A 23,151-nucleotide genomic window follows, 5' to 3' on the forward strand; every position below is an offset into this window, starting at 1 on the left:
GGCCCTCCCCGCCGCCTCCGCCTGCCCCCCCCCCCCCCCCCCCCTCCTTCCCCGGAGCATCCCCCCGCCCCCGCCGGGCTCCGGGGCCGCTTTAAAAGGCGCAGCTCCCCGCTCCGCCCAGCTCGGCACCGCGGAGCGCACCATGCCCGCCGCAGCCGGCCCCGGCCCGGGGAGCGCGGCCGCCCCGCCGCCCGCCCGCCTCTGCCTGCTGGCCCTGGCGCTGCCGCTGGCGCTGAGCGGGAGCGGGGCCGCGGCCGGGCCCTCCCGCACCGTCTACACCAACCACTGGGCCGTGCGGGTGCGGGGGGGCCCCGCCGAGGCCGCCCGCCTCGCCGCCGCCTACGGGTACATCAGCCTGGGGCAGGTAAGGGGCAGCGGCGGGGGGCACCGGCGGCCGGGCAGGTACCGGGAGCGGGGGCTGCGGGGGGGGGCTTGCGCAGGGAGCCTAAGGGGGGGCGGGGGGGGAGCGGAGCTGTCGGGGGTCGCCGGAGCGGAGAGGTGCGGGGGGGGGCCCGGGGAGCCGTCGGGGGTCCCGGGAGCTGCAGGGGGACCTGCGCCGGCAGTCTGCGGGGGGGGTCCCCGGAGCTGCCGGGGGTCCCGAGGAGCGGGAGATGCCGGGGGTCCCGGCACTGGAGAGGCGCTGGGGATCCTGGGGAGCTGCCGGGGGTCGAGGCGCCGGGAGCCTGCGGGGGATCCCGGGAGCGGGGAGCTGCCGGGGGTCGAGGCGCTGGGTTCCCGGCACCGGAGAGGCGCCGGGGGTCCCGGGGAGCTGCCGGGGGTTCCGGCACCGGGAGTCTGCAGAGGATTCCCGGGAGCGGGGAGCTGTCGCGGGTCCCGGCACCGTAGAGGCGCCGGGGGTCCCGGGGAGCTGCCGGGGGTCGAGGCGCCGGGGATCCCGGCACCGGGAGCCTGCGGGGGGTGCCGGGGAGCTGCCGGGGGTCCCGGCACCGGGAGCCTGCTGGGGATCCCGGGAGCAGGGGGCTGCCCGGGGGTCTCGCACCGGGAGTCCTGGCACCGGGAAGCTGTCGGGGGTCCCGCGGCCGCGGAGCTGCCGAGGGTCTCGCACTGTGGGTCCCGGTTTCGGGAAGCTGCCGGGGGTCCCGCGGAGCTGCCGGCTCTCCCGGGGCGGTGCCGGGGGTCCCAGGACCGGGGCATGGGCCCCTCCAGCCCCCCGGAGCGGCCGGGATGGGGACGATGCCGCGGTGCTGGCGGAGGGGTTTGGCCCCGGGGGGCGACCCCGGCCCCGCTCGCCCCCCCCACCCCGCTCCCCGGGGTGCCCGCACAGCCCGCTCCCACCCCGGCTGCGGGATTGCACAAGTTCCTCTCATCCCGGAAAGTTACATTTGTGGATTTAACAAACTACTTTGGACTCTCTGGCCCGCGTTTATCGGAGATTTTGGGAACACGAGGAGCTCTTGCTTTCAATCCCTCGCAGCGCACGGATGGCTTAAAGGCCACTTTCATCACGGCAGCTCCTTTTCCTCTCAATTTCTTCATCCTCTCTGTAAACCCAGCTGTGGGCTGGTGTCCTCAGAGTTTCTCTGGAGTTTATCGCCTTCTGTGCCGCTCGGCTGCTCAGCGCTTTTCTGGCTGGGTGGCACTTCAGGTTGTCTTCCTGCCCAAGGTGTCTCCTGGACTATAAATTATAACCTTGCCTTATATCGCAACCCTGCTTTTAAGCATAATTAAAGTCACCAGGTGCTGCGTAAACAAATTGGGGGGGGGGGGGCTCAATCGGGGACACTGTCTCCTGCGCCGGTGTCCGTGACCTCCCGTGGGGGATAACCCCTTGTGTCCCACCCTCCGTCCCCTACCTGCTGTGCTCCCCTCCCACCCCACCAAGGAGAAAATCACTGATATTATTCAAATGCCTGTATCACAGGGCCGGGTGAACGCAGTTGTGCAACCCAAAGGGCTTTTTGGTGTTTATCCCTCTTCAGCCAGAGAATATCTTGATTGAGCTTCCCACTCTCCTGATTTGCATCAGCCGAACGTCAGCTCCTGGTTCGGGGTTTTGCTGTGTCCCTTCCCCGCTGGAGCATCTGCTCCTCCCTGGCATCCCAGCTTTCCCAAGCCAGTCCCCGCGATACCGGAGGCGTTTGGCCCATGGGCGCAATGTGGCCTCACCGGAGCATCCCTCCCTCCCCCCTGAGCCCTTCCCCAGGGCAGCCCGGCGCAGGCTGGAGAGCAAGGGAAATATTTCTGCGGTTGCATCAGGTTGTTCCTGGCTCCCGCCTTTTCCGCGGATGCTGGGAGCTCGTGCACCGCTGGGGCTTCCCCAGCTGCTCTCAACGCCCTGCCTTCAGCTCTCTGGCCTCCCCGAACTTTTCCCATGGGAGCTTCTCTGGGGCAAAACCCTGAGGAACCACTGTCCCTGCATGCGTGTGCTCACAGGTGACACTCGTTGCATCCTGCTCGGGGCTCATGCTGTGCTGGGCAAGTGTGGGGGTGTCCCCAGCTTCCCCCGCCGCGTTCTTTGCTCATGGAGCTGCTGGGGACGGCACCGTCCCCAGCGAGATGTGCCCTCCCGGGGGGGGCCTGATGCTGTGCAAAATGTGCTGGAAAACCCTGCCAAGGGGCTATCACCCTGCCCTGGGGAGAAGTTTGGGTGGAGACAAGTGGTGGAGTCGGACATGGTGAGGGAGGAGGAGACGTGCCGGTCGTGGAGGTGACCTGGCTGGGTGCAAGGGAGGCTCAGCCCTGCGTTGGTGGCTGGTGACCTCTTTTCCTCCGAGATGCAATCGTGGGGGCTCCCGACATGCTCCTGCCTGGGAAGGGCTTCGCTGGGGTTTGCACACACAGAGGTGTCTGCCGTGTCCGAGCTGGGTCCCCATGTGTTCTCATGCCCAACCCGTGCACCAAGACACCCTTAAACCCTTCTGGGTCACGGCAGAGCGACACTTCCCTTGGGCAATCATTTGCATCAACTTCTATTTAAGTGAAGCAAACAATTAAACAAAAGGAAAAGCTTTTATACCCCCAAACGCCTGCTCATTCCTCCCCGCCGGTATTTGTTCACCGCGCTGTGTGGGGACGAGCCGGGACAGGCCCTGGCCGAGGGCACTGCGAGGGCTGTGCGGTGCCGGTGCCCGTGCCCGTGCCGCGGGCAGTGCCTCCACTGCCATCCCGGGGGTGGTGACGAGCCTGTTCCTATCCCGGTAACAGGTTTATATGATTTTTTTCCTTGTGCAGTGTCCAATGCAGTAGGCTTTGGGAGGGCTCACACGTGCTCGGCAGTCTCGCCTGCGGTGCAGGAGGTGGGCAGGATTCATTTGGGGCTGGAATTGGAGCTTTCCTGGATTCCTGGCATCTGAGGGATGCTGGAGCAATGGCGTCCTCGCAGCCCTGGGCTCGGTCCTTACTGGGCTGAATCTGGCCATGACCGTCTGAGAATGACATTCCCGAAGGCAGGAGCTCAGCGGCTGGAGCGCTTGTGCCTGGTGGGGACGTGTGGTGTCCCCAGGAGGGAGCGGGCACGGCCTCCCCAGCCGGATCCATCCTCCCGGAGGACCTCAGCGCCAATGCAGCTGCATTTTTCAGAAATAGGATGGGTTGGGAGAGATGCTGGAAGACTTTGCTGTGATGGGGAGGGAAGGAATGGGCTCAGAAGTGCCCTGACGGGCTCTAGTGGTGCCCTCGGTGGTGTCCAGCTCCCAGAAAACTCTTTTGCCAGGTCACATTAGCTACAAGTGATCTTGAACCTGCTTGAAATACTAATGGCTGTTAATGAGGCGGGGCGGGCGCTGGGCTTGTCTTCGCCTGGCAATGCATCGGGAGAGCTGGGTGCTGCTGTAGGAGCTGCTCCCGGGTGAGTCTCCGTGCCCCGGTGCCACTTGGGGGGGCTCGCAGGTGGCACCGGGATTTGGGGGAGAAGGGGAAAAGGGGAATGGAAAAGGAGATCGGGAGATAGCCAAACCCCTTGCAATCATACTCTTTTTAACACTGTTAAGAAATGTATCTGTAGAGTAATTCCTGTTGGCAAGGTCCTCTGGAGGTCTGTGGTCCACTCCCCCACTTAATTTTGAGGCTAAAGGAGGCTGCGCGGAGCCTCAGCTGGGTGCAATTTGAAGCTCTCCGAGGATGGAGATCCCACCACCTCCCCAGGCCCGTGTGTCCCCACCCTACACAAAGAATTACTGTCTGTATACCCAAATAGGATTTCTCCCCTTACTTGCTGCCTCTCATCCTTTTGCTGTGCGTCTCCATCTCTCTCTAACCGCCTGGGTTCCGTCAGGGCCATGAGTAGCTCCTTCAGCTTCAAACTCTTCCCCGTTTGGCTGGATGACATTGGCAGGTGTGTGGTTTTTTGGAAGCGGAGCCATCGACACCCTCAGGATAGTGACGCTGGCTTTGCAGGGTGCAAAATGTGTTCACGTTGCTTCTGGCTTGCTCGACCTGCAGCCCAGCTGAGCTGGGCAGCACCAGCCAGGGCTTCCTCTGCCTCACCTAACAGTGGGGAAGAAAACCACCTCATTTTTGTTGAGGTACAAATTCAAGTTGCCTCAAAAAAATCTCAAGTTTCCTCTGCAAAACTGCGAATCGATTGGGAAAATTAAAATCGATCCTTGCGGAAATGAGAACCTCCCGTGCGCGTACTCGACAGAAGTTAGATGTCCAAAAAAATCAAGGTCGATAGTTGTAAACGCGCTTGGGGAGGGAACGAGTGGATCTGGAGCTGCTTGGCATGGTCTCCTGGGCTTTGGGTGGGTAAATGCAGTTGGTGGCAACCTGGGCTCTCTCCTCCGTGGTGGAGCTGGGACCTTTCAGCGTGGGCGGCTGTCTTCTGGCTGGTCAGGAGCTGATGGCTACGCTTGCCCGTCTAGGTAGCCAGGAAAGATCAGCCCTTGGTAAAGCCCTACTACGTGCCTCTTGGGTGCTCCTCTGGGTTTTCCAGCATCCCCATCGCTGTGGCCATGGGGCTGTGGCCTCACTGGTGCCGTATGCAGGAGAAAACCCAACTCTCTTGGGCGTCTCCCATCCCCAGGGGTTGCATTGCAGAGCCCTCACTGAGCTGACTGACCTCAAGGAGGAAAACAAATATTTTTCCATTAAGAAAATGGCATTTTTAAATTTTTCTCCTTAGAATACCTTAGGTGGAAGGGGGCCTCTGGAGGTCACGGGGTCCAACCTCCGCTCAGAGCGGGGCCGGCTTTCAAGTCAGCCCCAGCTTGAGAAGGTTTTCCTTATTTTTCCTTCAATAAATCCCAGCAGAATAAAGAACCTGGGGCACAGGGTGCTTCTCCTGCTGCTCTCACCAGGCATCCCCAGAGCCTGGGATGGGTTACCTCCCTCCTCGTCCTCTTGCTGTTTTGCATCACGCGGTAATTTCACATTTATTTCCGAAAAGCCCCGTGCCCGCTCCGGTGGAGAACACAAGTGCTTCTTCAGCTGATGCTTGTTTATAGAGCGTGATCCTGTTATGACGAGTGCCGGAGGGACTGGAGATGAGAATAAACTGAATATTATAACCCTGCAAACTGCAGGCTGAGCCGGCGGAGGCAGAGCTGACCCACCCGGGCTGTGGGATTGGGATTTCCAGGCAGAGTGAGCAAGAGGCAGGGTGGCCTCGTGCAAGGTTTCCCTAAAATATGGGGAGGTTGGAGCATCCTCATTCCCTTTCCTAAGAGTGGGTTTGAGGAATGGGTTTGAAAAGCCGAATGTAGATTGTAATGAGCAACTGCTTTGCATGTAGATGTTAAAGAAACTGCGCAGCTATGCTGTTAACGCAGAGAAAAAGGTGTGTGGGGAGGGAGGGTTTAAACGAACTTGAGTGGAAACAAATTACAAAAAGCACAGTAAGGGCAGTAAAGTCGGTGAAATGACATTCTGGCATAAAAGGCAGAGCAAAACTAATTAAATATTTCTTGCTTGTAAGAGGCGCTGGCACTTCTCAAGGTATTAAGTGTGATAAAGATGTAAGTAGTTGTCATCATCTGCTTCAGCATCTGGTCCGGACAAACCTGTTTGCTCCCCCCTGTCCCTTTGCAGCCAGCCCTGGTCTGGCCCCGGGGATGTCACCCTGGCCCCTGGGTCACACGTGGCCTCGGGGACGTCACCCCGGCTCCTGGGTCGCAGATGGGGCTCGTAGCTTGGCTCACCCCGCTCCTGTGAGCCAGGCACAGGGCCTGCCACCGGCTCCCTGCGGCATCCAGCTCCTGGCCGTGGGCCAGTTTTTTGCTGGGAGGAAGGAAACCAACCTCAGGAAAAAGGGAATATATAGCAGAGACCCAATTTGGACCAAAATTGTGTGACCTGGGAGCCGCATGCCAGGGAGTGCAGCTTTTGGGTCATTCCCATCCCTATGGCTGTGAATCCCTGTGGGATGCTCGTCACATGGTGCCTGGCTGAGATCTCCCAGCTCATTGCGTAGCCCCGGGACTTTATCCGTGCTTTTGGGATGGAAAAAGAAGAGTCAAGGCATCTCCAGCTGCCGGGATGAGAGGGCTGAAGGCAGTGCAGCCACCCTGGCGCTTGGCAGGGTGGCATGGCTGGCACGGTGTTTTCCCGCAAATGTGGGACATTTCAGCTCTGTGCAAGAAAAAAAAGGGCAAAAACTTGTAAAAGAGGAGCGTGGGGCTTCCCTGAGCTGAAGGGAGCCAGTGGGGCTGCCTTTCCCAGCTCGCCTTCGTTGCTGGCCTGCACTTACTGCTGGGGAGGGACTCTAGGTTGGGACATGTGTTACACATCCCTTGGGAGGGATGGTTGGTTTGCTTGGAGAGATTTTTTTTTTTTTTTTTGACTCCTCCTGCTGCCACCCTTGACTCCAGGCTAAGCACATTTGTATCCCTGCTTCCCAGGAGCATCCCAGGGTTGGCAGGGACCGCACTTACCTCTCCTTATGGGGCTGCTCTTGCTGCCAGGGCGAAGCTGGAGCATCGGGTGGGGAAAAGCAGCACGATGAGGCATAGCTCTCCTGGCTCTGCCGCAGCCGCTGAGCTCATTTTTAGCTCATTATTTCTGCTTGGGAGCCGATGGAAGGCAGTTTGTAAAGATGCATTTAATGGGTGAAAATTTCATAAAAATGTTTTCCGGGCTCTGTTGTGCCGGTGCAGCGTCAGGCCACCAGCGCTGTTTGCCACGGCGGTGGCACTGGGGTTAGTGCCAGCATCCTGCATCCCCTCCCTGAACCCGGCTTTGCCAGGGAGCTTTGTGTCAGCAAGGGATTTGCGGTGCGGGGCACGGCTGCGCCGATGCACAAAAGGGTGCTGCCAGCACCGAAATGGGGGGCTACCATGGGAAAAACTAATTTTTTTTTTTTTAAAAAAAAACCCCAACTTTCTTTTTGCAGATCGGGAGCTTGGAAAACTACTACCACTTTCACCACAGCAAGACGTTTAAGCGCTCGACGCTGAGCAGCCGGGGACCGCACAACTTCCTCCGCATGGACCCCAAGGTACAGGGCCGGGCAGCGGGGGCTCCCCCGGCCTCTGCGGGGGCGGCGGGATGGGGGTCCCCGCTTCCCGCCGGAGGAGCCCGTCGGCTCTGTCTGGGTCAAGCGTGAGCCCAAGCACCTTGCGATGACATGTTATCCTTGAGCCGCAGCCCTGTGCATGCACGGCGTGACTCATTGGCCATGGGTACGTCGATCGGTGATGAAAAATACTTAGAAGTGACTAAACTCTAACATCTGCCTGAAAGCCGGGAGGAAGAAAAGGGGGGAAAAAAAGCCTTCCAGGATAGAAAGGCTGTTGCATGCTCGGGGTGTTGATCCAGTTGCCACAACACTTGCTGCCTCAATGGTTGCTATGTGTGAAATCCTTGGCAATAGCTCTGCATTGCTTTTTCCTAGAGCAAGCATCCAAAGGGATTTTCAGCGCAGCTGAATTGACAAAAGTTAGGGGGGGGGTGGGGGGAGAAGGCAAGGAGGGACAGGCGGGACCTCGGTGAGCTGGGCTCAGGGTGATGGGGAAGGGCTGCAGCTCTGCCTCGGCTTTCCTCCTCCCTGAGCTCTGTGCGGCACCTGAGCCCCACGAGATGCTACTTCTGCAGAGCAGGGGAAGGGTTAATGTGTGGGGAGGGTCTGTTTTTTGGGGAGAGGGGGAAATAAATGCAGCAAAAGCCATTGCAATGAAGGTAGCCATGCTACAGCTAGCTGCTGGCGCTTGCACTGATGCCCATCCGCCCTTGGGATGCTCCCGGCCACCCTCGGGATGCCCCCGACTCCCAAGACATTTCCAACCCACTCAGCACAACGCATCCCATCCGCATCTCTCCAGACCCACACAGCAACCCTGCTTTCCCCAGCCAGCCGGCTTTCCAGAGAGATTTGCTGTTAAATATTTGGACAGGGTCTGTAGCACATTTCTGAGGAGGCACACGCGTGGCTGCTGCCGAGCAGTGGCGTTGCCAGCGGGGAAAACCTCAGCGAGGGGAGCGTCGGTGCCTTGGAAGTGTGCTGGGCTCTAATTAAAGCTGTTTGCCCTCGGGGAGGTGCAGAGGCATCCCAGCAAATGATGAATTCAGCTCTGCAGTTGGAATACCTCCATTTAAATGAGTGTCGTTATAATGCAAACCAAATCAATTGGCTTTTAGTCTTATTAACATTTACCTTACCTTGCTCTATGGACGGCAAGCTACAGCAATCAGCTCCTGTTCTCTTAATCCTTCGTTATCACTCGGAGTTCAAGACCTCTTGGCATGTGTTGTCTCTCCCCCTCTCCCACGCACGTTTGCAAATCGGTTTTGAGATGTGTCGGCATTTGGACGGCACCAGCTTAGCATGTGCGACGCAGGAAAACATCACCACGAGGCACAAGGAAACACGAGCTGGAATAGCGAAGATGGAAACAAATCTTGTAGAAATCCCGAAGAACCAGCAAATTCAATCATTTGCAGATGTTGGGTGGTTCGTGCCTTCCAGGGGCTATTGTTTCCAGCACCATTATTGGTTTGCTCTGCCGCAGGGCTCGGTGGCACGAGGGCTGGGCATCACCCGGGGTCCCGGTCCCCGTGGGACCACGCCGCTGCCGAGCCCCCCTCTTGCCCCAAGAGACCCCCGTGGCCGGCGGCTGCTCCGTTTGGAGCTGATATGAGCCAAGCGATGTGGCAGGCGATTGAAGGGGAGGAGAGATGTAGCAAATCCAGCAATTCTGGGGGCAGCTCATGGTGGCGAGAGTAAGAGGTGAGGAGGTGCAATGGGACGCAGAGCAGGGTCGTGCCATGCTGTGCCGCCCCTCATATGGGCTCATCTTGCAGCTCTCATCGCCGAAATCTTTCCCAGCTTGCTGGGATGCTCCTGTTAGTCCTCGCAGTGCTTGAGCCTTCAGCCTCGCTGCTCCGGTCTCTCAATCCTCATCGGAGGATGTCACTGCCCTGTGCCTCTGGCCATGTACCATAGCAAAATCAACCCCACCTAAATTATTTCTGCCATGCTTTATGGCGAACATGCTGGAGCCATCTGGTTTGTCCTGGATCTCTGCTTTAATTCCTGCACATCCACTGGAATAAGTCAAGCTATTGCTTTTCTGGAGCTGCAAAGGGAGTTGCATCCTTGCCTGTGCTGGTGGTTGTGTTTGGTGGAGCTACCCTGGGTGCCTGGATCCGGGCATCACCCACTGAAAATCTCAAAGTAAGGGGGAACATAAAAAGCTGCCCCTCTGTTTCCAGCAAGGGTGAAAGGTTTGGCTCGGTGATACCTGAGCCTCCTCGCAGGGTCCTTTGGTGCTACTCACGGTCACCTCGTTATTGTTAATTGCATTTGCAGTGGCAGAGCAGGGACCCGCCGGCCTCAAGACCGTGTTGTAACAGTTTTGGCCATTCCTAGCAGCGAAAAGACTTTTTTTTTTTCTTTCTTTTTTTTTTTTAAATTTCCGAGAAGCTTTTACCCCCCTGGATGAACGATGGAAGTCGCTCCAAGTTTCACAAGCCACGGGAGCCGCTGCAGGGATGCCCCGGGCTCCTTCCCGCTCACCCGTTGTCTTCCCACACCAGCTACATCAATTTAGCAACCCCGCCTTGAAACCAATGCCGTTCAACTGCTGATTTCTCCGTGTCCACACAAGACTTCTCCATCAGCTCCCGGCTGGCAGCGCTGGGGCCGATCAGGAGCACGTTTAAGATGAAGACGTCCCCGCGAGGCACCACAGCTCCTGGCAAAGCCCCGCAAAATCCCACATCTTCCTGTCGTTCCTGCATCCAGCAAAGCCACGAGGAAAGGCGACAGCTGTGGCTCGGGCAGCGAGACCCACAGTAATGCTGCTGAGGAGTGCTTTAAGGAGAAAAGCTGGGTATTTGGGCCATATCCTCTATTTAATGTGTCTATTTTTTTTTAACTAGACCATGAAGTTGTATTTTTGCTTCCAATGCTTAAATCCATCGTCGTATAAGCAAAGCAGCATGCTGTCGTCAGCCAAGGCAGCGTGGAAACTAATTTTTCTATGAAATATATATATTTTTTTCCTTTCAATGTCTTTTTTCTTTAATATATATGTTTAAAAAACAAGCTCTAGGCTGGAAACTGCCAGATTTCCGATATGCACAGCTCCCCGTCCACCTCCATCCAAGGCAGAAAGCCATAAACCATGCAAGAAGAACTCGGTTCAGCCGACAGTTTCGCATAAATGAGCCCAACAAAAACTTGCAGTTTGGATTTTTATTCTTTTTGTTATAAAACCTTAGTCATAAGAATAGAGACATCCCCGTGAGCAGCCCTGCCGTTCCCAAAAGACCCTGAGCTGTCGGGAAGAAAGTGTCTGGCGAGGAGGGATGTGCCGCAGAGCCCTCCCAGCTCATCGGCAGGTGCCTCCCTTCTCCCCCCCAGCATAAGCATGTGTAAAGATTTGGTCTATACATTATTTTTACAACCTATTTCCAATAAACCTGGGGTTTGTCTCCACGCTGAAGGCAGGAGAGCCCTTTTTGTGGGCAGTAAAGGGTCTCGGGGTGGGGGAATGCTCGCTAGGGACAGGATGCGTCTGCTCCCAAACGGGCACCTTAGGAAGCTCCCGCCGCAGCGGCGTGGGCAAACACCGGTGTTTCCCAATCCTGGCCTTTTCCGGCTCATTTCCCGTTTGATCTCTTCGCGTGTCATGCCCCACTGAAAAGCAAACAAATGTCAGAGCGGTCAGCCCCGAGGCCGCCTCGCCCGCAGCCGGTGCCAAAAATGCCTCTTCAGAGCCAGCCGCCCCCCCCGAGGCCTGCCACGGCCACGTGTGGTCATCCCGTATTTTTGAGAAACATGTGTTCTGCTTGGGTAAAGCCCCCAGATTTATTATTTTAGCAGGAGGCGAGGAGCTCGAAGGCTGAGCAGCCCTGGAGCCGGATGGTGAAGTCTCAAGGCTGAGCTGCGGCTGCTGCCTCCCAGCCAGGGGAATGATCAGCCCCAAAATTAAGCCAAGCACCTGAGTCTTCTCCAACACTTTTACTAAACGCTTAAATATGTGGTTCGCTTCCAGCGGGACTTCAGTGCGTGCTTCAGTGCTCTGTTAAGCCGGGGGGGCGGGTTTAAGCACGTGCTCAGAGGCGACGTTATTTATGCTCAAGGGTTTTGCTGCACCGGGAGAGGAATCTGGTCCCTGGCTCGGAGGCCACAAAGAGCTGAGCTTGCCCTGTCCGTCTGTCCATCTATCCTTTATTCCCACCAAATGAAGCCACTATCTCCGCAGCAGCCCTCTCAAAGGAGCCGGGGGGTTTGCCGGTGCGTGGGGTGATGCTGGGATGGGTCCAGGCTGCGGTTCGCACCGCATCCCGCATCCCGTTTTGGTGGCTGATGCCGGGCTCCGTGCCGGCGGGCGATGCTGACCGGTGGCTCTGCTTGCAGGTGGACTGGCTGCAGCAGCAGGAGGTGAAGCGGCGGGTGAAGAGGCAGGTCCGAGGCGAGCCGCACGCCCTGCCCTTCAACGACCCGGTGTGGCCCAACATGTGGTACCTGGTGGGTATCTCCCCTCCGCCGCCCCGCGAGGAACCCGCCGCTCTACGGGGGGGTAATTTATTTTTAATCAAACGCGTCATCAGTCTTTGCTCAGCCCGGCCAGTAATGAAACACCTTAGTATCAGTGAGTGTGCTTGGCACCAGGATTTAAAAATTGTAAACGAATACACGAGAGAGTCTAGTTTTAAGTGTTTCACCGTCATTAGCAGCTCTGCGTGATGGTCTGTGCAGTGAAGGCTTGGGAGCGGCGCGGCTGCAGCACCGATGCATTTTACCCATCCAAGAGCTGCAGCCATCTATTTACAATATCATTTTTCTCCTGCCTGCTTCATCGATCTGTATTTGACCGGGAAATTCATCGAAAATTAAGCGCAGAAAGGAAAAGAGGACTTCAAAAGCAAAGAGCCCGCAGTATTTGAAATGGAAGAGGAAAAGAATAACAGAGAGATAGCGTTGCCTGCGTTAAGTGCTGCTGGATGGCTTTGATCAGTGGAGTAAAGTTATAACAAACCTCTGAGTCATATGGCAGGGGGTGGGATGTAAATATGTTTTCTGGTTGATTAAATGGGCTCCCAGCCTGGCTGCTCGCTTAGATGGGCTGAAATGGGGTTGTGCTTGCTGTGTTCCCCCCCGTAGCACTGCGGTGATAAAAGCAGTCGCTGCAGGTCAGAGATGAACGTCCTGGCAGCCTGGCAGAGGGGCTACACCGGCAAAAACGTGGTGGTCACCATCCTCGATGACGGCATAGAGAGGAACCACCCTGACCTCCTGCAAAACTATGTGAGCTGGGGGATGGACGGGCTGGGGATGGACGGGCTGGAGCTGGTCCTCACAGTGAATTGATTTATGGAGAATTTCAACATATAAACACAGTTTAAGTCTGTGCATTGGCAGATTAGAAGAAAAGGGTTTTTTTTTTTAAAAAAAGCTGGAGATGTTCTTAAGAAGGAAATGAGGTTTTTAGGCAAGAGGGTTTGGGGGAAACTCCCTTTGCAGCTGCCTGGGAAGTGGCTGGCTCCCTCTGGCTCACCAGGGCAGAGCCAAAAACCTGCACGAACCCTCTCAGCCCCAGCTCAAACCCTAAACAGCCACAGTGGTCGGGGGAACGGTGCCAGACCCAGCAGGATTTGGGGTTCGGAGGAGCTGTCTCCGGCAGGAGCAGGATGTTTCCCCCTGGGCAGCCATCTTTCAGCAGGGGCTGCAGTCCAAAACTATTTGTCTTGAGCAAATAGTCAGAAACGAAGTGGAAAATGGCATTTACTGCCCAGCTGGCTGCGGGCAAAGCGGGACCGCGCCGCTGCCAAGGCCACTTTTTCCCGCGCTGTGCCGGTAAATAAATCTAACGGTGGCAACGTGGTTTTCAGGACCCTCTTGCAAGCTACGACGTCAACGGGAATGACCATGACCCGACTCCGCGCTACGATGCCAGCAACGAGAACAAGTAAGTGCTAATTGCGCAGAGCCGGTGTTTGCGTGACCAGGGTGCGCAGGGGTCCCCAGGGCTGGGTGTCCCCCCTGGGGTGTCTTCCAGGTCGGTGGCCTTTCCCCATCCCCAGTGCTGCAAAGGATGCTGCGTTACGGGCTTTGCACAGAGTCACTGCATTTAATGCAAATCCAGCCCGTGGCAACCACAGTCATTGCTAACGAGCCCTCGAGCCATCGAACGACGGCACTGGGAGGGTTCCTTGCCGCGGTCAGGGATTAAACCACGTGAGTTGGGCTGGGTGGCTTAGATGCCAAAACTCAGATGCACTTTTTGGGCTTCGGTTAAAGCGGGACGGACGCGCGGTGGCACGTGCGGAAAGGAAACAGGGATGCAAAGAGCAGATTGCATTTAGGTGCAAGACGCAAAGAGCAAACTGCATCTAGGTGCAAAATGCAAAGAGCAAACTGCATCTGGGTGCAAAATGCAAAGAGCAAATTGCGTTTAGGCGCAAAATGCAACAAGCAAATTGCGTCTAGGTGCAAGATTCAAAGAGCAAATTGCACCTAGGTGCAAAATGCAAACAGCAAAGTGCTTTCTGCATTAGTTTCCTCCATCCCCCAGCCCTTGCTGTGGGTTTTGGATAAGGGCTCTGCAGCTCCTGGGGCACTTTCTTCCACCACTCTGGCCTCAGAGCCGGTTTCTGGGTGCTGGGTGCGGGGGTGGCCGGAGGGATCCTTCCCCACGGGATGTCCGCTCATGGGGGATTTCTCTTTGCAGGCACGGCACTCGCTGCGCAGGGGAAGTGGCGGCGGCGGCAAACAACTCCTACTGCATCGTGGGCATTGCCCACAACGCGCGCATCGGAGGTGAGGCTGGCGCCTGCCTGCGGTTCCCCCACCCTTCGCCGTCCCCCCCGAGGGACCGTGGCCACCCCAGCCGTGCTGATGGGGTCCTGGGGTGGGTGGTGGGATGCCGTTCTCCCAGATATTGCCAGGAGAGTCTTCTCCTTGGTGCCCCAGCTGCAGGGAGCCCCGGGGAGGCTTGGGGGAGGATGGGTGACACAGGGTGCAGGAGACCCCAGCTCCATGTATTTTGGGGTGGAAACCTGCTTGGGCTGCATCCTTGCCGTGAGGATGCACGTGGATTGAGGGTGCGGTGGTTTCACCCCAAAAGTTCACAGCTGCTCTTGGGGGGAGCTGGCCTTTTTGGGCTGGCTGTGTTTGCTATGGTCGGCGGCGCCGGTTTAGCTTCAGAGCCGAAATCGCTCGTTTGTGAGGTTAATGTCTGCAGATGAGCCGCTCGCGGGGTCAGGGGGGTGTCTGGGGAAACCCCCAAAATACCATTGTAGGGAAAACGCCAAGGAGGTGGGGGGCCGGGGCTGCGCCGGGTGGAGGGACCTTTGCACGGTCCCTCAAATAACACGATGCGTGGGAAGCAAATGAATCTTTATCACCAAATTGGATGCTGATGGTAATAAGCACCACAGAGCTCATTTGCATTAGCGTAGCTGGTTTTGGAGGCTGGTTTGAGCCGGGGCTGGTCTGGTCAGCCTGGGCTGTTACAGCACCCGCTGGGGAGATGGGGGTGTCGGCGGGGTGGGAGTGTGGTGTCCCATCTGCGTGGCTGCTGGGACCGTGTAGGGGACAAATGCCTGGAGCCAGGTCCTCACCGGGGGTTTTAGCCCCGTCCTTGGCACGGCTGGAACGGGAGAGGGGCTTTTGCGCAGGGGAGCTGCGAGCCCTTCTACCACCCCACGGTGACAGACGTCACCGTCGGGAGCACGGACCCAAGCGCCCGTGGGTGGATTTGGGGCTTAATTCCTGCTCTTGGCTTGTTCATCCTGGCTGTACAAGAAGCAGCTTTCGTTAGGGTTGTGTCTGCATGGGAGTGGCGCCCGCAGGGAGTCCTGCTCTTGGCCAAGCGCCTGTCAGCAGTTCCCTGTGCTGGGAAAATCCCCCGAGGGAAGAAATAACCCTGGGGAGGGTGAATGGGGGAGCTGTAAAGGCTGCAGCACATCATCCCATCCCATCCCATCCCATCCCATCCCATCCCATCCCATCCCATCCCCTGTCTCCCTGGCACGTGGGATGGCTTCTTGCCTCTAAACCCAGCTCAAAGCCTGCACTGAGCGGCAGCAGAGCAAGGCAAAGCTCCCGGAGCGGGTTTAAGGCAGTTTTGCGTCCTGCAGGATCAGGCCATTGCCTCCGTGTGCCTTTTCAAGCCCATTTCTCCGCAGCAGCCGTGGAGATGAGATACTTGTTGACTTTCTAACGACCTATGGATCCCATTTTAATTTGCTTCCTTTAACGAGTGCCTTGTCTTGGGGGTGTGCTGGGGAGGCACTGATCCATGTGAGGCACCTGGCAGAGGGTAGAGGCTGTGGGCTTCCCACAACGTGAACAGGCAAAGGGGAAAAATAAAGTCTGTAGCCATATCATGTTTGGGATCGTGGAGGAAAATGCGCTATAGCTGCAGTGAGAGTGATTTTAGATGGATTACGCAAATAAAGCAGCGATTAATGAGCACAACTTGTTGGGGAAGCCTATTTGTCACACTTGGAGAGCTACCATCTAATTTTACTGGCTGCTCTTCAGCGCTCTTGCGTTGCTTTTCATTTGCTCCAGGCAAAATACATTGCTGCGCAAGAAACAAAACGGGCTCCTGCCATTCCTCCTCCTCCTCCTTTCCCCTCTCCTCGAATGCTCACTTTGGAGGCTGGTGTTGCTCCCTGTGTAGCAAAGAGCTCATTTGTTTTGCAGCATTCTTCCCTGCTCCCTCCTGTCCCCCATTATTTAACCAGAGGGTCCCCGCATCGTGGGTGGTTGACTCTGGGCTGGCTTTGGGCTGGCTTTGAGTTGGCTTGGGGTTGGCTTGGGGTTGGCTTTGAGTTGGCTTTGGGTTGACTCTGGGCTGGCTCTGGGTTGACTGGGCTGACTCTGGGCTGATGTTGAGCTGGCTTTGGGTTGACAGGGCTGTCTCTGGGTTGGCTTTGGGCTGACTCTGGGTTGGCTTTGGGCTACTTTGGGTTGGCTTTGGGCTGTTTTGGGTTGACTTTGATCTGACTTTGAGCTAACTTTGGGCTGACTTTGGGCTCGCTGATGATGTGACCACATTTAGCAAGCACAAAAAACCCCATCCCTTGTCTGGTTTTGCTTGCTGTGCTGCAGCTGAGCGCAGCTCGGACACCGGACTCGGCTTTTCGTCTCTTCTTGTGTTTTCTTGTTAACACGACAAAGAGAGGAAGTTTTCTGGGAACTGCTCTGCTCCCTCATTTTATATTTCTAAGCTTGTTTTTGGCTGGTAGGGGACAGCATCGAAAAGAGATATTTGAGTTGACTGGTGTCCAGAGCACAGCTGCAGCTGTAATGACATCTGCCTGCATTTGTTTGCTTTAAGAAAAAATACATGTGGAAAGGGAAATGCATTTTTATAAACCGGACTCTCCCTGGCTGGCAAAATACAATGATGAAATTTCCAGCACCTCCTTTCCTACAAGGGCTGTTTCTGGGCAGCTCTTTGGGGTGCCTGGCACCCTCTGCCCGCCGTGCGGAGGGGGCAATCTGGCAGGGAAAGGGTGATGGGGAGCAGCGGGGGTTGTAACCCTCATATTGCAGCAGTCGGAGGCTGGGGATGTGCTGCAGTCCCCCAGACGGTCCCGCCGTGGCTGGTGGGCTCTGCCTGCAAACCACCCCGGCCGGCACCTGCTGGCATTCCCAGCTGGAAGTGAGGTTATCCCGGGTGGCAGCATCGTCCCGCCGCAGGTTGGGGTCCTGACTGATTTTGTCTGTGCAAATGCAGCCTGGGGCTTCTCCTGAGGCTTCTCCAAGGGCTTCTCCAGGGGCTTCTCCCTGTCCTGGGCACCACTGGCATCAGCCAGGCGGCGATGGGGTTCGAGGACGGTCACTATCGTCCCCACTCATGGGAAGAGGGTTCATCATGCCGGCATGCCCGAAGCTGGGGGGCCGTGAGCGTTTGGGGAAACACCGATGTCTTCCAGGTGGAGAAATGAGTTAGCTAAGTAATTGAAAGTGGGGAAAAAAGCTCTTTAGCAGGGGGATTTTGCCGCTGGGGAGTGCAGCACCGCTCCCACTGCCCAATCCCTGCCGATGGAGGGGAAGTGAATTTTAACCCCCCCCTCTCCATCACTTGCCATGAAGCCACCAACACAGAAAACTTTCCAAAATAGCTCCCCAGCTTCCCGCTGCCAGGCTTGTTAGCACGCGGGGCCGCGGGGTGAAGCTATTCCAGGCGCGCCTGAGCCGTGCGGTTTCCGCCGCAGTTAACAAAGCCCCTTGATTGCAATCCTCGCACTTTCATCCAAGCCATTAAGCCCTAATGTCTGATGTTTTTGTGCTTTTAGGCATTCGTATGTTAGATGGCGATGTAACAGATGTTGTTGAAGCGAAGTCGCTTGGCATCAGACCCGATTACATTGACATTTACAGCGCGAGCTGGGGGCCAGATGATGATGGGAAGACAGTTGATGGACCTGGTCTATTGGCCAAACAGGCTTTTGAGCATGGCATTAAAAAGGTGTGGATCCCACAGCGCCCAGACGCGCTCGCCCTCCTCCTCCTGCCCCGTGGGGAACGCGTGCCAGGGCCGCGGCCGGCCGGGGGTCCGGTGTGGGGACGGGCGGCTCGGCCCCCCGAGGCGATGCCAATGTTAGGGCTGGGTTGGGGCGGGGGGAGAATCATCTCTAATTTTTCCTAGTTTTCCCCGGCGTCCCTAAGAGCTCCGGTGGATTTTGCGGCTGAGGGCGGTGACGGCGGGAGGTGCCCGGCGATGGCGCGGCGCCGGCGGGACCCCTCGGCACGGCTGGCCCTGGCAGGAGCATCCGGCAGCGCCGGCCGCCGGGCAGAGCCCCGGCAGAGCAGGCAGGCCCCAGGTTGAGTTGCGAAGCTCTGCCGGGCTGAGAAACCCAACGCGCTTCTTGGGGGGGGACTTTGCACCTCAAAATGTCCCCCTGGGCGCCGGCGTGGAGGGAAGCGGCAGTCGCCCCCCCGGCATCTCCGTCCCCCCTCCTTCACCCTCCCCTGGCCCCCGGTATCCTCTCCTGGGGGTCTCCATCACATTAAGCATTTCCCTGGTTTTCCACCCAGAATGAGTGGCTGTATCACGGCCGGGGGGGAACGTGGGTACCACCACAGGATCTGGCCAGGGGGGCACAGGAAAAATGCAGATTATTGTCAAAGTCCTCCAACGAGAGGGCCTCAGCCGGCATCACAGGTGATTGACAGCTGTCAATCCCCACTGGGGATGCCCTGACCTTCCCACACGCCTTCTCTTATTGGGCGCTTTTAAAAAATGCCCAATATTGGCTAAAAGCACCGGGGAAAAAGACTTTTCTTGGCAGGCGCCGTGGGTAAGTGCCGCAGCGGCTCGGGGCTGTGCAGCGGGTGTCCCCTGGGCGCTTCGGCGACTTTGGGGTTGGGGTTTTGCCACTGGCAGCCCCAGGCTGCCCTGAGCTGGGCTTTGAAACCTCCCTGCTTCGCTCCCTGCCTCCAGTCCTGCCTCTGCTGCCTCTCCTTGCAGCGCGCCGGGATTTGAGGCGGCCGCGGGCTGGGGCGACGCAGCCTGCCTGTTATCTAAAAATAGGGTGGAGTGTTTTTCCCACTATTTACTTGATTTCCTGCCGGGGCGGTGAGCCTGGCGAGGAATCCATTGAAGTGCCGGGGAGTTCACGCCGTGTAAATACGGGGGAACAAGCTGCTTTTTAGACCTTATTTTTCCATGCGGGAGCAAATGGGCGGCAGCAGGGTACTTGCCCGGCACGGCCCCGCTGTTTCAGGATGCTTGCTCCTGTCTCCCAGGGGACATCAATCCCCCCACTGCCTCCCATGTTTGCAGCACCCACTATCCCGCATGCACAGCTCTTAATTGCCAACTTCTCCTTAAATAATAAGGAAAGCCGCAAGCGAATAGTTAGCTGCCACCTTTAGCCCAAGCAAACAGCTGTAACCGAGTTATAAATCCTTAAAATTGAGTTTTTAATGGAAACATTAAAATAACCTTTATCTATTAGCGATAGGACTGTGCTGAGGTAATTCATCATCTTGTTTCTCACTCCTCCAGCCATACCTTGTTAGTTCCCAAGCTAACAAGGGGATTATTTATCCTGGGCTCTCATGGAGTGCCGTTGGGCAAACACCCAAGCCCTGGCAGCGCTCCGGAAGCAAGGGGATGCTGTGCATCCCGCATCCGACCGATGCGCTGAGGGGGTGAGCCGGAGCATCCCCAGCCTTGGCCAGGGAGGGATTCCCTGGTTTAAATGATGCCTGGATCCAGGTTTTATAGTGGCCAGGACCCCCTTACTGGGATGGTGTTGGCTTAGGAGGATGGCAAATAAAGAAGTTGGGTGTTTGGGGTCAGCTTGTGGAAATCTTGGTAGTCGCTTGTTTGACAGCAAAGGGAAAGTGTGTTTTTTCCCAGTCCGAGGGAGTTGCAATACGCGGTGAGCTCTCGCTCCGCCGGGAGATGCCGTCAGGTGTCAGATGTGCCTTGCTGTAGTGTCATTTATGTGCCTGTTCGTGTCCTCATGCAACTGTGCTGGCTCCGAACCCGCTTTCCTGCAGCGCAGCCCTGCCGGCACCGCAGGGATGCGGGTTTGGACCTGGACCGAGCAGCCTTTCTCAGCACCCATGGCTGCGATGCTCGGGGTACGGGATGCACGGGAGGTCTGGGCTCCCCATCTGTTTGTCCTAATCGAAATCATTGCTACGTCTCCGCACACCTTCGGCAATCGATGCCTGGTTTTATTTCTGCAATTAGTGATTTAGGAAAGCCTGGGTTGCATGCGGCAGGGCTGGTCCTTGGAGATGGGTGGATTTTAGTGTTGGAGAGCCGGATGGTCGCTGCCTGCACCGAGCGCGTGGGCTGGGATGCTGCAGCCACGGAGATCCAGGAAACCCTGGAAAGAGAGACTGTAGATGCCAGCAGCAGGCTTGGTGGGCTGGCGAGCTGGGTCGAGCTCTCTGTGATGCGGGGCAGGGCAATAATTCCCTTTGCAACTGCACTTTTTCTTGCAGAGCTCCAAACAGCTCTATTAATCTTTGCTAGGGAAATACCCACCCAGTTTGGCTGGGAGGCAGCCCAGATAATGAAAACTTTCATAAAGTGAGGAAAGAGCCTGACTTAGCCTGCGCATCCAGAGGCAGGGTCAGCAGAGAGCCTCTGCCCCAGGAGGAGGGCGAGACAGGTAATAAACCATCCCTCTCCCCCCAGCGCTTAAAACCCACAATAAATCCCAGTGAATTCCTCCGGAGAAAAGCTGCTTTTTTTATTAGTATTATTTTTTGTGGAGGAAGCCGCCGCAGAGCAGTGGGAGGGAGGTAAACACCAGATCTGCCCAGGCTAGCGCCGAAATCTCTCCGCGGCAGGAGTAGCCGCGGGGAGGATGGGGCTGCTCCGCCGCCGCGTGCTTCCATCGCCTGCCAAGCCCGGCAGCGTGCCGCCCTCCCCGGAGAGCCCTGCCTTACGGGGCAGGGAAGAGACCCAGCCGCTTCATTTCCTGCCCCAAACCCCCTTGGGTCACCAAAAATCCTCCCTTGGGACCGCGGCACTCTGTGAACCCCCACGGGGCTGGGTTATTCGTGGGGGTGCGGGCACCCCGGGTGCCCTGGCAGGGGTGTGGGTGGAGGATGGAGAGGTTCGCCCCCGCGCCGTCGGCTTCGTTCGGGGCCCCTCGTTGGCACCACGGTTGCCGCTGCCGGGCGGGATTTTCCCCCGGCTCTGGGGAGGTCCGGGCGGCTGGCGCACCCCTCCCGCCCCCCCAATTCCCGGTGGGGACAGCTCCATCAGATGTTCCTGCCAAGCAACGGGCGGGGGAGAGAAAAGGCTGGGATGAAAAAATCAAAAACAAACAAAAGAAACCTAAAAGATAGACCAGGGGATGGCTTCTGGTGGTTTGGGCGGGTTCACGAGGGGCTTTGTGGGCTCAGGGCAAGGGAGACCTGGGGTTTGGGGGTTTTCCTGCCGGTTCCTCCTGTGGGGCCATCTCTGCACCCCCGAGAAGCACCATGCCAGGTGTTGCAGCCTGGTCCAGGGGCTCGGAGCTCCTGAGATGTTCTGCCTGATGAGAGCCCATGGAAGATACCCAAAGCCCCGTCGGCAGAGGCTCTCCCATCCTCGCTGGGAGTTGCTGCCTGTAAAATTGGGGCTGGCAGAGCTGAGGGGCACGTTTGCTGGGGCTGACCCAGGGGGCTGAGCGCTGGGCAGGATGGGACCCATCCTTCCACCCTAACCAAACCCTACCTCCTGACCCAGGGGGCTGAGCGCTGGGCAGGATGGGACCCATCCTTCCACCCTAACCAAACCCTACCTCCTGACCCAGGGGGCTGAGCGCTGGGCAGGATGGGACCCATCCTTCCACCCTAACCAAACCCTACCTCCTGACCCAGGGGGCTGAGCGCTGGGCAGGATGGGACCCATCCTTCCACCCTAACCAAACCCTACCTCCTGACCCAGGGGGCTGAGCGCTGGGCAGGATGGGACCCATCCTTCCACCCTAACCAAACCCTACCTCCTGACCCAGGGGGCTGAGCGCTGGGCAGGATGGGACCCATCCTTCCACCCTAACCAAACCCTACCTCCTGACCCAGGGGGCTGAGCGCTGGGCAGGATGGGACCCATCCTTCCACCCTAACCAAACCCTACCTCCTGACCCAGGGGGCTGAGCGCTGGGCAGGATGGGACCCATCCTTCCACCCTAACCATACCCTACCTCCTGACCCAAAAATCAGGCTTACTGATGGCATCCCAGCGCTGGGGGGGGGGGGCTGCCCCCTCCTCCCCGTGCCGATGGCCACTCATCCCGATCAAACACCTCCTCTCACCCCCCCATCCCCTCTCTGCCCACAGGGCCGCAGGGGCTTGGGGTCCATTTTCGTCTGGGCGTCGGGGAACGGCGGCAGAGAGGGCGATTACTGCTCCTGTGACGGCTACACCAACAGCATCTACACCATCTCCGTCAGCAGCACCACCGAGAACGGCTACAAGCCCTGGTACCTGGAGGAATGCGCCTCTACCCTCGCCACCACCTACAGCAGCGGGGCTTTTTACGAGCGGAAAATAGTAAGTTTTACCCCGATGTCGAGTAGGGCAGCATCCCTTGGATGTTTTCTGCGTGGCTGGGCTGGATGGTGGCTCGGTTGTAAGAGCCAGGCTTTGCCCTTAGCCCTGCGGTGGGTTTTGCTCGTGTTTTCTTACGGTGGGGCCAAAATTGCTCTGGCCCTTGGGAAGAGCTCGGGGTTGTGGCGTTTCCCCTGGTAAATGGGTGAAAGGGCTGGAAGTTTGCAAAAATACCCATGCAAATATTTACTTGTCCCCCAAAGTGCTTGCTCACTGTCCCTTGCTTAAAGAAAAAAAAGGGAATTTTGAGGATTTTTAGCCTGAGAGAGAAAAAAGAGGGAGGATGGAAGCATTTGGCAGGGATGGGGCAACCCCAAACGGGGAGCAGAGACTTTTTGGAGCCCAGGAATTGCCTGAAAGCGTGTGCACGTGTGGATCAGTCTGGTTTTCCCTGCCGCCCAGGCTGTATTTGCCCTGTCCCAGCAGCTGCTGTGGTCTCATCACAGCAAGGCCCTTCGGTACCAGCGTCCCTGCACATCATCCAAACCTTGGGCAGTAAAACATCCCCCACCAGCACGGTGCCTTACCCAAGCTGGGAGGGAGTTTTCCACCCAATTTAGTTTTTTGACAAAAAATGTTTTTTACAAGTCAGTTGGTTGTTTTTTTTTTTTTTTTTTTTTTAATTCAAGAGTGATTTATTTGGCCCCTAAAAGATTCATTTCCAGAATACAAGTGCCTCACTGGGGTCATTTCCATGGCACTAAGGAGCATTTGCATGGCTGAGGCC

At 57.4% G+C, this 23,151-nt stretch overlaps 1 protein-coding gene across 1 annotated transcript in view; it reads left to right on the forward strand.

Annotated features, from left to right (window-relative positions):
* Positions 1–142: 142 nt before the first annotated feature.
* Positions 143–23,151, forward strand: part of PCSK6 (proprotein convertase subtilisin/kexin type 6) — a 37,480-nt gene continuing 14,471 nt past the window's right edge. The window contains exons 1-8 of the mRNA XM_075713645.1: positions 143–364; positions 7,289–7,393; positions 11,759–11,869; positions 12,506–12,649; positions 13,234–13,310; positions 14,073–14,161; positions 17,656–17,828; positions 22,155–22,367. Of these exons, the coding sequence (XP_075569760.1) occupies positions 143–364; positions 7,289–7,393; positions 11,759–11,869; positions 12,506–12,649; positions 13,234–13,310; positions 14,073–14,161; positions 17,656–17,828; positions 22,155–22,367 (1,134 nt within the window). The remainder of the gene's footprint in view (positions 365–7,288; positions 7,394–11,758; positions 11,870–12,505; positions 12,650–13,233; positions 13,311–14,072; positions 14,162–17,655; positions 17,829–22,154; positions 22,368–23,151) is intronic.

The sequence above is a fragment of the Pelecanus crispus genome, chromosome 7, assembly GCF_030463565.1.
Source record: "Pelecanus crispus isolate bPelCri1 chromosome 7, bPelCri1.pri, whole genome shotgun sequence".
Classification (NCBI taxonomy): Eukaryota; Metazoa; Chordata; class Aves; order Pelecaniformes; family Pelecanidae; genus Pelecanus; species Pelecanus crispus.